Here is a 17,631-nt window from a genome sequence, read left to right on the forward strand (position 1 = left end):
CAAAGTCTGGTGTCATCATTGATGTAGAGATTCTCAGAACAGCTGACAAGTGGTAATTTGTTCAATTTGACCTGTGACGGGATTTGTTGTAATTCATGACTGAGAACGTTTGTTCACACACATATGTGGACCTGAATAAAACAAGCATCCTTTGGGCGTGTTTCATTCAGTGAGCCATAGAACTGATCTATTGTTGCTCTTTTGTACTTCCCCTCCAAAGCACTGTCACATTGGATGTCGATGAGCTCCAATTGTGTGTCTGGTGGTGCTTTCTCACTGTCGAAAGACAGGGGGCATGAAACAAGCTCCAGCTCAGTCTCAATCTTGGTGAAGTCCGAGAAGCGGCGGGAAAACTCAGCATGCAGGTCGATGGAAGTGCTACTGTTTGTCTCAGTGCGGCACTGCGATGTGGGCGTGTTCAGTATGGCCAGTGTCGGAAAATGAGCAAGAGACCGGCTCCTCATTTGTCTGGAGAACAACATAAGCATTGAATGGTTTCACGTTGGAATACAGTTCATGCACAAAAATACAATTTGCCTGCAATTTCACATTTAGATTGTTCAGATGCCCAAATATGTCCACACCGAAAGCAAAGTCGCCCAGCCAGTCTGTCTCTTTCAACTCGGACAAGTTGTCAGGAACATACCCATCTCCTCTGTTGAATCTTGTTATGTTCATACAAATATTTACACATTTTAAGTTTGCCGAAAATAAATGCAGTTGACAGTGAGAGGACGTTTCTTTTTTTGCTGAGTTTTATATATATATTATTCCACTTTGACAGAGTATTTTGTGTAAATCGTTGACAAAAAATGACTTAAATCCATTTTAATCCCACTTTGTAACACAACAAAATGTGGAAAATGTCAAGGGGTGTGAATACTTTCTGAAGTCACTGTAATTTAGAATGTCCACATAAATAAAGCAATGTCATTGTTCTCATATTACTCTGTAGGCTACTGACCTATTCAAAGCTTCATCCGACATCTCACCATACTGTACATCTGCCTGTAGTTATTGAAATCAACCTGCAGTGCGTTTGTTTGTTGTTATATAGTGGCAGGAGACAACTGCAGGCAAGGTTCTGACAGATATGTGTCTTGGTGGCAAGTACACACCCAGGAAACACGCACATCAAACCACACAACCAAGCCAACTCATGGTAGGCACAGATAGAACAATGAGATCAGTTAAAAAACATATCTTGCTTCTGTCATGGTCATCAGCATTTCTTGAGGAGCAAACCAAAAAACGAGGCCAAATCAGCAGGTGCAGTTCCCTTTTAAAGCATGGGTGTAATGTGGTGTTTTTTCCAGCAGAGGGAACACTTTATTCGTTTATAGTGTTTCACCAACATATTCAGTTGAAATTGAGCAAAACTGAGATATTGTCTGAGGTCCCAGATCTGTTTGTGCTCTGGCATGAGTTGGCACAAAAAGACTGCCACTCAGAATAAAAACTTGAGACAGTGTTGACACAGTTATCTTTCTGAAAGAGCTGTATTTTGAAATAATTCTGCAATAAGGGCAATGTAATGGGAGTCTTATTCTGTGATGCAGTAATGGTGAAACTCACTGTCAAGTTATTTTATTTTCCATTCCAGAGAAGAAGTTCCCCCTCCTCCACCACCTCCTATAGTGGTAAATAGGTACTCTGATGATCAGCTCCGGGTCATAGTGAAGAGGATGAGAGAGAGAACAGAAATATACAGAGAGAAGCTCATAGACCCACACGCATCCTCACCTGAATTCAGCCCTCCAGTCAGTAAGTTTCCACACTCAAGGTAGTCATAAGAAATGAAGTGGATTCATTGGGAGTCATAAGGGATTCAAATACACAGAGGATACACATATTTAGTTTGTTCTTTATTTCGTTTATTTAGTAAACCTGTTAGCTTTAGCACCGTTTTGTGTAAAATATCTATCTGACTCCTTAGCTATATTTGTTGACTATGGGTTATCATAGGATGTAACTTTGTAATGTTTTAATTCTTTATTCTACTCAAGCTCCCATTTATCGAAAAAAGGATTATGAAATATTAATTAAAGAGAGGCTAATAAAAGAAGAGCAAGATAGGATAAAGAAAGAAGAGGAAGACTTAAAAAAGAAAGAGGCGGCAGAGAAGAAAAAGCAGGAGATGGCGGAAAAGAAAGCGGCAGAGCAAAAAGCGAAAGATGAAGCAAAAGCATCGGAGCCTGTGGTCAAACCAACTTTTGGCCAGGAAGTTGCCGCCTTCCTTGACAGGAGGCTAAAACCTATTGAGGATGCGATGGACTCAGTGCTGCCATCCACCATAGATCCATTCTCAGGTACGTACTGTATGCCGACTGCTGCTGCTCTGGTAAACTGCTAAGCAACATCTACTGATATTGTTTTGTAAATAATTGACCATGCAATACGATGATTTATTGCAATGTATGTTCCTTTTCAGTGTTAATGCAGTAAGAGTAAAGAGTTTGGATTCAGGCCTTGCAGCTACTTGCACCGTAGCTTTTACATAGATAATGAATCAATCTCCCTCTATCCCCCTCTCTTGCTCTCTCTCTCTCTCTCTCTCTCTCTCTCTCTCTCTCTCTCTCTCTCTCTCTCTCTCTCTCTCTCTCTCTCTCTCTCTCTCTCTCCCTCCCTCCTGTCTCTCTCTCCTCATACTTTCTCCCTTTCCCCCTCTCTCTGTAGATCGTGCGTACATCGTGTGGCTCACCCTGGTGACTCTGGCCTTCAACTACAACACCTGGTTCATGACGGCTCGTCTGTGTTTCCCCTACCACACCCCGGAGTGGATCCCTTACTGGATAGCCATGGACCTTGTGGCTGATTTCATCTATCTCATTGATTCAATCTTCTTCCAGGCCCGCAAGCAGTTCGTCAAAGGAGGGGACGTGGTTGTAAGTCCCTCAGGAAGTAGGACTACTACTGTCCTTAAACTATGAGGGCATTTTGTGAGTGTTACAGTTTGAACACTTATGAACAATTAAATATGAAAAATAAATGGCCAAGATGACAATTCCAGCTCAATTTAAGCATACCTGCATTGCATAAGTTTTGCAGCAGTGTATAAATGTATCAGTCTTTCCCATAGTCCAATGAAATCTCATAATTATATGGTTTATAAGGTGTTTAGAAAGACCAGATAGACTTCCCCACACAGGTCGACCCTTTCAGTCTTCCGGTATTCAAAATGAGACTTATGTGCAGTGGACTGGCAGTAGTTGTGTAAACAGGTATTCTGCATAAACATTGCTAAGGTAGATGTGATTTCATCTTTTTAATGTTCTGTCTTTCAGAAAGACAGGATTATAACCAAAGCGTACTACAGAAACTCTGAGAGATTTAAGGTACTTAAAATATGTAATTGTTTGTTATGTAAACTGTAGATCATTTTTCATGGCTTTAACACAAACATCTAACATTTATGTATTTGATTAAAAAACGTTTTTTTTTCTGAATGTCAAGGCAGGGGCTTCAGAGTTACCACCTACTGTAACTTATTTGTCTCTTTTCTCAGATGGACATGATAGCAATGGCACCCATAGACTTGCTATGCTTCCATTTCGGATACAAATCCATCTTCAGATTCAATCGAATGATAAAGGTAAAGCATTTTCTGTTATGGTCATCTTATGCTGAAACAAGCATGTCTCAACTGTTAACACTGATTCTACTGTTTTATGTTTGCTACTTTTTGATTTTATTTGACAATTTAACAATTTAAAATGCTTAAAAATGTACAACCCTGCAACAGATACATATACCAAATCCAGTCGAGGATAAACACAATAACGTAAAAAGACTTTCATTGTGGTCCTCTTTTTTATGCTACTTTTGGGGTGTTGATTTTGAGGTCTTCTTTAGGTGGACACATTCTTTGAGTTCAGTGATCGTCTGGAGAGCCTCATGTCCAAGGCCTACATTTGGAGGTATGTCACTAACTTTACAACTTAAGTATGCCTATGTTTTGCCTAGAATCAATCCTTTATACTGTACCAACTCCAAATATGATGAAATCCGACATGACTGTCAGCAGTGAGCTGATGGCCCTTCAATCAATCAAACAAACAACCAATCAATCAAATACAGTACATTTCTATATTCCTTTTTACAGCAACATTTACAGTACCAGTCAAAAGTTTGGACACAACTACTCATTGAAGAGTTTTTCTTTGTTTTTACTATTTTCTACATTGTAGAATAATAGTGAAGACATCAACACTATGAAATAACACATATGGAATCGTGTAGTAACCAAATAAGTGTTAAAACAAATCAAAATACATTTTATATTTGAGATTCTTCAAAGTAGACACCGTTTGCCTTGATGACAGCTCTGTACACTCTTGGCAATCTCTCAATCAGCTTCATGAGGTAGTCACCTGGAATGCATTTCAATTAACATGTGTGGCTCTTCTAGTGCAGTCGCAAAAGCCATCAAGCGCTATGATGAAACTGGCTCTCATGAGCACCGCCATAGGAAAGGCAGACCCAGAGTTACCTCTACTACAGAGGATAAGTTCATTAGAGTTAACTGCACCTCAGATTGCAGCCCAAATAAATTCTTCAGAGTTCAAGTAACAGATGCATCTCAACATCCACTGTTCAGAGAAGACTGCGTGAATCAGGCCTTCATGGTTGAATTGCCAAGAAACACAAGCAATGGACATTAGACTGGTCGAAATCTGTCCTTTGGTCTGATGAGTCCAAATTTTTGGTTCCAACTGCCGTGTCTTTGTGAGACGCAGAGTTGGTGAATGGATGATCTCCGCATGTGTGGTTCTCACCATGAAGCATGGAGGAGGAGGTGGGATGGTGTGGGGATTCTTTGCTGGTGACACTGTCAGTGATTTATTTAGAATTCAAGGCACACTTAACCAGCATTGCTTCCACAGCATTCTGCAGCGATACACCATCGCATCTGGTTTGCGCTTAGTGGGACTATCATTTGTTTTTCAACAGGACAATGACCCAACACACCTCTAAGCTGTGTAAGGGCTATTTTTCCAAGAAGGAGAGTGATGGAGTGCTGCATCAGATGACCTGGCCTCCACAATCACCCAACCTCGACCCAATTGAGATGGTTTGGGATGAGTTGGACCGCAGAAAGAAGGAAAAGCAGTCAACAACTGCTCAGCATATGTGGGTACTCATTCAAGACTGTTGGAAAAACATTCCTCATGAAGCCGGTTGAGAGAATGCCTAGAGTGTGCAAAGCTGTCATCAAGGCAAAGGGTGGCTACTTTGAAAAATCTAAAATTTTTATTTTCTTTCAAAAACAAGGACATTTCTAAGTGACCCCAAACTTTTGAATGGTGGTGTATATTTTCATTTGTTTAACCATATTTTGGTTACTACATGATACCATATGTGTTTATAGTTTTGACGTCTTCATTGTTATTCTACAATGTAAAAATAGTAAAAATAAAGAAAAACCCTTGAATGAGTAGGTGTGTCCTAACTTTTGACTAGTACTGTATCTTGAAGTGATATACCCTTGCTTTCTGTGTTACAAGAGTGGTCCGCACCATTGGCTACCTGCTCTTCATGCTCCACCTTAACGCCTGTGCCTACTACGTGGCCTCGGCCTACCAGGGCATCGGCAAGACCACATGGGTCTACACTGGCAAAGGCAACGCGTATGTACATTACACCAACTCAATTGTATATCTCCCGTTGTCAGTGCACACCTATGCAGAGCTCAAGTTATTGTTCAATTTTAGTTACTGCATGACCGTATCTACTGTATAATATTAGTCATTTGCAACTTGTTCATTTGTCATATACTTTTGCACTGTATATCCATGTCAATACTGTAAGGAAGTACTGTTCTAAAGCTATACACATTAGTAGAATGAGACCATGCATGTTACTTGTAGTTGATTATCTATATACATAATTTGGACATACTTTGGACTATGTATACTTTTTTTCTCTATTTGGACTGCCTTATGTATTTTTTGTTTTAGTTACCTGAGCAGTTTCTTCTATGCGGAGAAATCCCTGCTGATGATCGCAGAGTTGCCATTTCCCGACACGTTATTCGGCCAGGTGTTTCAGATGGCCAACTATTTTTTCGGCGCCTTCTTTTTGTCCATCTTTCTTGGCCAGGTAGTCTTCTTTGTGTGCTTGATTTTTGTCCGATTTTTGTCTTTTATTTTGTTTTGGTGTTTGACAATTTCCTTTTTTCTACAATTCTTGATTTTTTTGGTGCAGTTTTTCTCTTCAAATATGACAGCCCCCCAAAAATGATTTTCCACCCAACAATTTTAACACTTTTCCCATCTCCTGTCATAACCTTTGATCCAGTGCCAGGGTGGTCAAAAACACACAATCAAATGACCTAGCTACTGCGGAGCAGAGAGACTAGCACCCCTCCTAACGCCACCCCCTCTCCACACGCAGATACCTGTCTAATACCCCCCTCCTCTCTACAGGTACTTGCGTTGTTACTATTACGCAGTCCGCAGTCTGATCAACATCGGTGGTCTTCCCGAGCCCCACACAGTCTTTGAGATTACATTTCAGTTGTCAAACTTTTTCGTGGGTGTCTTCGTGTTCTCCAGTTTGATTGGACAGGTAACAGGAAGAGACATAGTCAGATAGATCTCCCATTGGCTTTCCCATCTAGGATCTAGAGCTCCTATTGAACTAATCAAAGCCCCCCATTGCCCCATGATTCATCTGGAAACCTTAACCTTAGCAGTGTTTCTTACACCACAACCTAGTCTCTGTCTTTGTCATAGCCATAGCATAGATGTTGTAGTGAATAACTGGGTGGGCGGTTCTCTTTCAATTATTAGTTTCAATATCTCACATGTGGAATTGACCTGAATCTCAACAGCAGGTTTTTCAGTTCTCATCTTCTGTGTTGGGTGACTTTACCGAAAGGAATGTTTTCGCTTCGGGTAAGAATTTGCTTTTCTACTTTTTCTTCCTTTTGTCTCCTGTGGTACATGGCAAGCTACTGAGACTTGGCTAGCTTAGCTGCAAGGCTTAGCTAACCTGGCTAGGTCGCTGCAAGTCTAGCTAGCATTTTTTAGGTCGAGAGACATGCTTTTGTTCAACAAAGCGTTGGACTTCAACAAAGTCCAACAAAGCGCTAGCTTCCTTTGGCTAACATTGTGCTAACTAGCTAAGTTACTAGCACATGAGGCGAATGGTAAAATCTAATCAAATCAAATGTTATTTGTCACATACACATGGTTAGCAGATGTTAATGCGAGTGTAGCGAAATGCTTGTGCTTCTAGTTCCGACAATGCAGTAATAACCAACGAGTAATCTAACCTAACAATTTCACAACAACTACCTTATACACACAAGTGTAAAGGGATGAAGAATATGAACATAAAAATATATGAATGAGTGATGGTACAGAACGGCATAGGCAGGATGCAGTATATGGTATCGAGTACAGTATATACATATGAGATGAGTAATGTAGGGTATGTAAACATTATATTAAGTGCCATTGTTTAAAGTGGCTAGTGATACATTTTTTACATCCATTTTTCCATTATTAAAGTGGCTGGAGTTGAGTATGTTGGCAGCAGCCACTCAATGTTAGTGGTGGCTGTTTAACAGTCTGATGGCCTTGAGATAGAAGCTGTTTTTCAGTCTCTCGGCCCCTGCTTTGATGCATCTGTACTGACCTCACCTTCTGGATGATAACGGGGTGAACAGGCAGTGGCTCGGGTGGTTGTTGTCCTTGATGATCTTTATGGCCTTCCTGTGACATCGGGTGGTGTAGGTGTCCTGGAGGGCAGGTAGTTTGCCCCCGGTGATGCGTTGTGCAGACCTCACTACCTTCTGGAGAGCCTTACGGTTGTGGGCGGAGCAGTTGCCGTACCAGGCGGTGATACAGCCCGACAGGATGCTCTCGATTGTGCATCTGTAAAAGTTTGTGAGTGCTTTTGGTGACAAGCCAAATTTCTTTGAATTTCAAATTCCTTGGTAGCTACGTTCACATTGTTGCAAGCAACTCCTCTCATCCATCCCAGCTTGTGTGACGGAAGCCAAACGTAACTGGGACAAACCCTTGACCGACAAGGTCCAAACCTGACTTTTTGCCAACCGGTGATCGAGCCCTCACTGGTCAACCACCTCAACCCCAGTGCCTCGTCACTGAAAGGCACTTCCTTCTGTGGTAAGATGGACAAATTTTTCGCATTTATCTGCCAAAAAGTCTACGTGTTCTGTACAAGCATTGAACGTTTTTCCTTACTACTTGCCTACCAATCCGATTTGATGCTGGAGATGCATCATCTTTTAGCTATTGGCAAGTCTAACTCAGACTTTTGGGATGAGATCTGTGTCGTCACAGACCTCTACCTCAGATCCTCTAGAGGCACCATTCAAGGCTGTGGCTGTGCCATGAGCCTTGCAGTGGTGGGGTGGAGAGCCTTGTGGCTCAAATTGTCCAGCCTGTTGGACAAAGAGAAAGCAGATTTCCTTGACCCTCCTGTCAAGCCATCCCACAGACCTGGGAACTGTGGCTACCCGGCCTACCCTCCACGAGCCAAGGCTTCACGGCAGGGAGAGGACAATTAGCTGAATCCCCCAGCAACGCAGCAGAGACCGAACCCACAATTCTGGTCCCCGAACAGGGGTTGACAGTGGGGAAAATCAAGGACCCACCCAGCTGATTTTTTCCCTATATGGGGGAAGGGATACACCCCCTGCAGCAGAGAGGGGCAGCCAGCAGTTCACCTCTTTGCTCCTGGAACCCATTCCCTTGCATTCGCTCTCAAGGAAGACAAGGGGAATCCACTCTACCCCTGAGTGCCCTCTGTGATACTCCCCCCCTCGACTCTCGTTCAAGCAGCTGGGGCAGGACAACGAATTGGCAGTTGCGGCCAACCACTGTCCTTATTTTCCATTGTGTCAACACTTCCGTTTTCAATAAAAAAAATATCTGCTGTATCCAGGCGTCATACCAAAGACACAGAGCAAAAATGAACTGAAAAGGCGACTCCAGCACCACTGGTGAGTGAGAGTCTACTGACCTGTGGGCTACTTGCTACAAGAGCAGGGAACTGGCGCGCATGCGCAGTCCAGCCCTGGGTCTGGTCCATGGTGACAAAGGGGTACAGACTGCAGTTTGCTATGAGACCACCCGTTTTCAACTGCATTTTGGAATCAGTGGCGATTGGCGACTCAGCATGCATACTAGAGCAGGAAATCTCCTCTCTATTAAGCAAAGAGGCTATCAGGGCAATACCAGCGGCAGAGAGCCACCTCGGCTTCTACTCCCAGTACTTCCTGCTTCCCAAAAAAGGTGGAGGGGTAAACCACATTCTGGACCTACGGGGCCTCAACAGCTATCTGAAAATGTTCATGTTCCCATATGTTTACATTCAACATTCTGTCTCGGTTCACATCAGTCGACCTGTAGGACACTTATTTTCACATAAGCATCCTGCCAGCACACAGGAGGTTTCTAAGGTTTGCTTTTCAAGGCACAGTCTACAAATAGCTCCATAAACATTCAGCAAATGTATAGAGGCAGCTCAGTCAGAGTGAGGGAAGAAGGCTCATCCCTCATCTTGGTAGCCCCTTGATGGCCAGGCAAGCTTCGGGTAGCGGAGATCATTCTCCTGTTGTACGACGAGTCCTGGCAACTCCCGTTATGCAGGGATCTTTTGACCCAAGCGAACTGAGAGATTTTCCACCCTCACCCAGATACCATGGCCCGCTGCTCCTTGCCCGTGAGAGGTTAAATTTGGATGCGACAGGCCTGCAGCTTGGAGTCATTGAGACTATCCAGAGTGCCGGGGCCCCTTCTACATGACAAGTGGTGCCTATTTGAGAAGTGGTGTGACCAAAAACAGATCATTCCTTACCAATTCTCTGTATCCAAGGTTTTATGCTTTTTTGCAGTACCTTATTAACAGAGGGACGGCATTCCCCACTGTTAACTTCTTATGGTTGGGGGCAGTATTGAGTAGCTTGGATGAATAAGGTGCCCAGAGTAAACTGCCTGCTACTCAGGCCCAGAAGCTAAGATATGCATATTATTAGTAGATTTGGATAGAAAACACTTGGAAGTTTCTAAAACTGTTTGAATTATGTCTGTGAGTATAACAGAACTCAGCAGGCAAAAACCTGAGAATAAATCCAACCAGGAAGTGGGAAATCTGAGGTTTGTAGGTATTAAAGTATTTTCCTATCCAATATACAGTGTCTATGGGGTCATATTGCACTTCCTAAGGCTTCCACTTGATGTCAACAGTCTTTAGAACCTTGTTTCCGGCTTCTACTGTGAAGGAGGAGAGAATAAGAGCTGATTGAGTAACAGGTCTGGCAGAATGCCATGAGCTCAGTCAGGCGCGCACCTGTGAGAGGTAGCAGCGTTCCTTTTCCTTTCTAAAGACAAAGAAATTCTCCGGTTGAAACATTATTAAAGATTTATGATAAAATCATCCTAAAGATTGATTCTATACATCGTTTGACATGTTTCTATGAACTGTAATGGAACTTTTTGACTTTTTGTCTGGCCTGCGCTTCGTGAATTTGGATTTGTGAACTAAACGCGCGAACAAAAAGGAGGTATTTGGACATAAATTATGGACTTTATCGAACAAAACAAACATTTATTGTGGAACTGGGATTCCTGGGAGTGCATTCTGATGAAGATCATTATAGGTAAGTGAATATTTATAATGCTATTTCTGACTTCTGTTGACTCCACAACATGGCGGGTATCTGTATGGCTTGTTTTGGTCTCTGAGCGCTGTACTCAGATTATTGCATGGTGTGCTTTTTCTGTAAAGCTTTTTTGAAATCTGACACAGCGGTTGCATTAAGGAGAAGTATATCTATAATTCCATGCATAACACTTGTATCATTTATCAATGTTTATTATGAGTATTTCTGTAAATTGATGTGGCTCTGCAAAATCACCAGATGCTTTGGAAGCAAATCATTACTGAACATAACGCGCCAATGTAAACTGAGATTTTTGGATATAAATATGAACTTTACTGAACCAAACATACATGTATTGTGTAACATGAAGTACTATGAGTGTCATCTGATGAAGATCATCAAAGGTTAGTGATTTATTTTTATCTCTATTTCTGCTTTTTGTGTCTCCTCTCTTTGGCTGGAAAAATGGCTGTGTTTTTCTATGACTAGGTGCTGACCTAACATAATCGCATGGTATGTTTTCGTCGTAAAGCCTTTTTGAAATCGGACACTGTGGGGGATAACAACAAGTTTATCTTTAAAATGGTGTATAATACTTGTATGTTGATGAATTTTATTATGAGATTTCTGTTGTTTGAATTTGTGCGCTCGCACTTTCACTGGCTGTTGTCAAGTCGATCCCGTTAACGGATCTCAGCCATAAGAATTTTTAAGGTCTATCTAGCTGCTATCTCGGCCTGTCATATAGGCTTTAACAATAACATTGGGAAAACACCCCTTTGTTATTGTTTCATGAATGGGCATCCACTTACCTCCAATATTCAAAGCCTTTGCTCCATCTTTGGCTATTTACGGCAGCCTTTTGAGCCTCTGGAAAGCGTTGAGATGAGGTATTCTCTCCTTAGGACCACTTTACTGGTCGCCTTTATGTCCGCAAAGTGAGTGAGTGAGCTGCATGCACTATCAGCTTACCATTCGTGTCTACAGTTTGCTCCACGGTTTTTCCAAGGTTTCTTTGTTGCCCAATCTCGTCTTTATGCCTAAGGTCGGCAACCTTGGCTTTCCACCCGCCAACCGCTTCACTTCTACGGCAAGAAGGAGCATATCCATAATTTGTGTCCAGTACGTGCAGTATACGTGTATACTGGATAGAAACAAGAGCTTTGCACAAAACGACCAACTCTTGTGTCCTGGAGACCTCCTTGCAAGGGGAGGCCCCTCTACTTGTCAACGGTTATCACATTGGATTGTTTTGAAGGAAGCTATTATATTGGCCTTAGAATAGCAAGGGCTTACAGTCGCATGCAGAGGTCTGAGGCTCCACTCCCGAGGATGTTTACCTCTTGGGGAACTGTTCAAGGGCCTCTCCTTACAGGAGCTTTGCCGATGTGCTTGTGGGGTGTCCTCATACATACTTTTACTGATATCTCACAGCTAACATCACTGTACCTTCTTTGGTGCACATATTGCTCTCAGTGTCGTGGCCTTATGAGACTAACCGGCTTGGACGGTACGGAGCATGCTTGCGATACGGGAGTTGGTCAAAATCCCACCATTGAATACTATGTGGGATTTTTGAAAAGAGAACTCAAGGTTACTTTCGTAACCCCGGTTTTCTAATTATTATGAGTTGATTGAGGAATCGGGAATGCTTGAAAATGACTAAGAGTGCGGGCGAGTATTGTCCTTATCGTGAGGGGAGGCTCACCTCATTTGCCACCGTACTGTCCTGGTCTGTCTCTCAACAAAACTGTGTGCATCATGTGGTTTCTTTGAGCTTCGAGATTCAGGTCAAATCCCATAGTGGATACATATCTCACTCATAATATCAGCAGAACTGGGGTTACAAAGGAAACTGAGTTTCCTGGATTAACAGTAACCCTAAGTCTCTTGACTAAAAAGCTAATCTCCTGGTAGATCGCTTGTTGAAGATCCAGGATTGAACTCGAATCTGTTAAGTGAACAAAAGAAGTATGATTGATTGAGTAGTCTATTTGCCCTGGCCCATTAGCCACCTCAGGGTCTCCGGACTCTGATCTTATCCAGACGGATTAAAGATATAAACTCAGCAAAAAAAAGGAAAGTCGTCCTCTCACTGTCAACTGCTTTAATTTTCAGCAAACTAAACTGTGTAAATATTTGTATGGAACATAACAAGATTCACACACTGAGACATAAACTGAACAAGTTCCACAGACATGTGACTAACCATTAAATGGAATATGTGTCACTATACAAAGGGGTGATGTTCAGAATCAAAAGTAACAGTCAGTTCGGGTGTGGCCCAGTGCCTGCATTAAAGTATGCACTCATGCATCTCCTCAGGACTGTCCCAGTATTTCCAGTTCTCTTTTAGATGTTATCCCGACTCTTCCACCAAGCACCTGCAAGTTCCCGGATATTTCTGGGGTGGGAATGGCCCTATGCCCTTCACTCTCCGATCCAACAGGTCCCAGACGTGCTCAATGGGATTGAGATCCGGGCTCTTCGCTGGCCATGGCAGAACACTGACATTCTTGTCTTGCAGGAAATCACACACAGAACGAGCAGTATGGCTGGTGGCATTGTCATGCTGGAGGGTCATGTCAGGATGAGCCTGCAGGAAGGGTACCACATGAGGGAGGAGGATGTCTTCCCTGTAACGCACAGCGTTGAGATAGCCTGCAATGACAACAACCTCAGTCCGATGATGCTGTGACACACCGCCCCAGACCATGATAGACCCTCCACCTCCAAATCGATCCCGCTCCAGAGTACAGGCCTCGGTGTAACGCTCATTCCTTTGACGATGAACGCAAATCCGACCATCACCCCTGGTGAGACAAAATCGTGACTCGTCAGTGAAGAGCACTTTTTGCCAGTCCTGTCTGGTCCAGCGACGGTGGGTTTGCGACCATAGGTAACGTCGTTGCTGGTGATGTCTGGTGAGGACCTGCCTTACAACAGGCCTACAAGCCCTCAGTCCAGCCTCTCTCAGCCTATTTCGGACAGTCTGAGCACTGATGGAAGGGTTGTGCATTCCTGGTGTAACTCGAGCAGTTGTTGTTGCCATCCTGTACCTGTCCGGCAGGTGTGATGTTCGGATGTACCGATCCTGTGCAGGTGTTGTTACACGTGGTCTGCCACTGCGAGGACGATCAGCTGTCCGTCCTGTCTCCCTGTAGTGCTGTCTTAGGCGTCTCACAGTACGGACATTGCAATTTATTGCCCTGGCCACATTTGCAGTCCTCATGCCTCCTTGCAGCATGCCTAAGACACGTTCCCGCAGATGAGCAGGGACCCTGGGCATCTTTCCTTTGGTGTTTTTCAGAGTCAGTAGAAAGGCCTCTTTAGTGTCCTAAGTTTTCATAACTATAACCTTAATTGCCTACCGTCTGTAAGCTGTTAGTGTCTTAACAACCGTTCCACAGGTGCATGTTCATTAATTGTTTATGGTTAATTGAAGAAGCAGGGGAAACCGTGTTTAAACCCTTTACAATGAAGATCTGTGAAGTTATTGGATTTTTACAAATTATCTTTGAAAAAACAGGGTCCTGAAAAAGGGACGTTTCTTTTTTTGCTGAGTTTAGTAGATTATAAACCTGTAAAAATGCAGGTAAGTAGTCAGGTGGTGGGTTGGTAATGAATCAAATATGATTTTATCCTACTGACCAGCCTCACTGACCAATATTTAGCGTGGAATTCCTGTGACATGTTTATTTGATATATTGTAAATGTCACTTACTACATTTGTTACAAGTTGGTGTGTGCGCGGGGGTGGGGGTTTGTAAAAAAGTATTTATGTATAATTTCGCTAACAACCAACTTGTAACAAACGCACCTATGAAGTTATAAGTTGAACTTGAGCTTGACCTCAGCTGATCTATGTGTCTAATATGATCCATTCCAGATGAGAGATGTCATTGGGGCAGCCACCGCAGGCCAGACCTACTTTCGTTCCTCCATGGACAACACGGTGTATTATATGGTGTCAAATAACATCCCCAAACTGTGTCAGAACAGAATACGCACCTGGTACAACTACACCTGGGACGCCCAGGGAATGCTGGGTAAGGAAACTCTCAGGCTGCGTCTCAAGTGGCACTCTATTCCCTATTTGAGACCCAACCTCAATATTTTACTTCAAGCATTAAAGGTAGACTCTACAAAATGACGTTGCCAGGAGCTGCACCAGAAATAGTGAGATGAGCGAGATGCAACACTTGGCTCTCCCACAGCCACACACAGTATCTATGCATAAGCACGGGTGTGCTTCACACTGTGTACAGCGTGGTATAACAGTGGAGAAGTTGAGCCTCGCGCTTAGTTGTTCCAGAAATTGACCCACTATGCTGTTTACTTTCTGCGTCTACGTCATATCGCTGAGTCTACCTTTAACAGAGGCTCAGGTCTAAGTGAATAAGAGTTCTGTTCGATAAGACATCAGTAATTACCTGTGTATTTATGGTTCTTCTTGCCTGCCTTTAGATGAGTCTGAGCTGCTGGAGCAGATGCCTCTGGTCATGAGGACAGCCATTGCTGTTGACATCAACCTGGCTACCTTCCAGAAAATTGATCTATTTAAGGTACACACAAAAGCATGTATGCAAGCACACTAGTGGTGCGTGGGTCCGCTATTTGTTCCCCCGCACCTGCACTCAATTGCTAATAATCCATTCGCAACCGCCCGACTATATGTGATAAAGTGAAAATCGGAGGCCCTAACCCGACCCTAACCTGCTAATACAGAACATGCGCTATAGGCTACAGTCAGAGACTGCGGAATGATTTTTTGACAGGGGGTGCAGGATTGTTTTGGTCCTGATTTAGATATGTTTCTGCTTATAATTTTCTATATTTTTGTAGGCTATTTGTTAGTTAACTTGTATATAGTTAGATACATGTAGCTTTTCTTTTGATCTTATATGTTGCCCTGGAAGATTAAATAAACCCTTGCTCACCAGAATAATATCAATAATCGATACAATGAATGATTCAATCTAGTTGACATCGATACAGTTCTCTGTCATCTTTGCTTCTTTCGCGGAGCAAAGACGTTTAAGGACCTGCGATAAAATGCAATTTTTTTTTTTACAGGAAATATTTTCTGTGCAAATTTTCCAAATGACATACATTTGACCAGTTGTAAGGAAATAGAAAACTGTGAAAACGACCCAACATGTTTCTGGTAATATTTCAGGTTGGATTGGATGCATATTTTATGTGGTTGAAATACTATCAGCTTTTATGATGCTGATGAAGATAGCACCTCTACAGACTGCGAATTCACATTCTCTCAAGATGGTGAAAGAAATAAATCACTCCACTCCTGTTCCCGAGTCAATATATTTACCCTACATTTGGTGTATCATTTTAATGCAAGACATACTTCATTCTGCAGTAGTTAACATTAAGGCTGTGTGAGAGGTTATAGACCTACAGTCAGTGTCCAGATTTCAGTTTCCATTTAGCCCATCTGAACAGTAGGCTACAGTTCCCTTGATGTGCCATAGGCCTATTTGAAGCGACCAGCTCTCACAGTCTCACTTCAGAATTAGACGTTCATCCATGTTTCTCTCAAATGTCACATTTCAAAGTTGTTCCAAACGTCAAATTTCCAAGTGTTTAAGGGTAAGTTCAGACATTAACTCTGAATGTTAAAGGTTAAGGTCTTAAGTTCAGGAATTAACTCCAAATTCTTAAGGTTAGGCATTAACTTTGAATGGTTAAGGTAAGGGTTAAGGTTTGGGATAGGCTTAAAACTCAAATGTAAAAATCAACTTTCTATCGCTGGATTCGAACGTGCAACCTTTGGAATCCGAGGCAAATACTTACGCCCATCTGCCATCCCCAATGCCCTAGCAAAACCGAAACCTACTTGAACGTAACAACTCTCGCTGCTGTGGCCGGTATCCACGTCATCTCCTGACGTACACCGAAATGGATGGACGTCGAATACTGACTTGTATCACTGGTGACCTGGCTGATTTTAAGTCCCCATCTTGTTATTGTCGATTTTGTATAACGCCTCACAATCATCACACATAACATAGCAAGCACTTCTATCATCCTTTTTTACCACTTCACCAAACTTTTCTGGCCCTCCCTTCTCTTTGTTTTCAACTCTCCATTTTGCAGCTTTTCACTTACTGAATTAAACTATGACATTTTAGTTTTTGCCTCTGTGGATTGTTGTGGATTTTTTCTGCCCGTTCCCAAAAGCATTTGGCGTGTAGTCTATTTGGCCCATGTACAGTACAGTTAGGCCTTAAAGCGAGCACCTCATGTCCACCAGATGCATCATACACTTTGCATTCAGTTGGAAGTCATTCATTGTCAATGGAGCAGTCTGCAACGCTATGTTAGGGGTGCCGCGGTGCGTTCTGTGTACAGCATGTGTTCAATATTTTCAGCTCATTTGTTGCTTTACCATGCGGTGGTACAAACAGAAGTGCATACACAGACTCCAACCAGCTAGCTTTTAGCAAGATGAAAAGCAAAGCACGTAGGTCAAGTACTGAAAATGCTGGCCAGCAAAACAAACTAAATGCATCTGGTGGACATCAAGCATTAGGCTTACACACTAATGCCAGATAGCCTATATTCATAAAAGGAAAACCTAAATGTAGCCTATAGACATAAATTGCACAATAATCTATTTATACATTTATGGATTTTTTAAGGTATTGTTTTCTCTTTATTCAATCCGCCCGCCCTTCATCCATACAATATTTCATGACCCTAAACCCGCCAGGATATGAGTCAACCCGCACACACCACACCACACACACACACACACACACACACACACAGACACAGACACACACAGACACACACCACACACACACACACACACACACACACACACACACACACACCACACACACACACACACACACACACACAACACACACACACACAAACCACACACACACCACACACACCACACACACACACACACACACCACTTACAGCACAGACAAACATTACTTAAAGGAAAACTCCATCCAAAAACG

The 17,631-nt window shown here is 42.7% G+C and overlaps 1 protein-coding gene across 1 annotated transcript in view; it reads left to right on the forward strand.

Moving 5' to 3' along the window:
* LOC111973560 (cyclic nucleotide-gated channel beta-3-like) overlaps positions 1 to 17,631 on the forward strand; it is a 29,715-nt gene that overhangs the window by 5,634 nt on the left and 6,450 nt on the right. The window contains 10 exon segments of the mRNA XM_070446748.1: positions 1,604 to 1,764; positions 2,007 to 2,309; positions 2,677 to 2,885; positions 3,285 to 3,335; positions 3,506 to 3,592; positions 3,853 to 3,917; positions 5,505 to 5,627; positions 6,426 to 6,567; positions 14,526 to 14,685; positions 15,104 to 15,217. Coding sequence (XP_070302849.1) covers positions 1,604 to 1,764; positions 2,007 to 2,309; positions 2,677 to 2,885; positions 3,285 to 3,335; positions 3,506 to 3,592; positions 3,853 to 3,917; positions 5,505 to 5,627; positions 6,426 to 6,567; positions 14,526 to 14,685; positions 15,104 to 15,217 — 1,415 coding nt within the window.

This window comes from Salvelinus sp. IW2-2015, linkage group LG14 (assembly GCF_002910315.2).
Source record: "Salvelinus sp. IW2-2015 linkage group LG14, ASM291031v2, whole genome shotgun sequence".
Classification (NCBI taxonomy): domain Eukaryota; kingdom Metazoa; phylum Chordata; class Actinopteri; order Salmoniformes; family Salmonidae; genus Salvelinus; species Salvelinus sp. IW2-2015.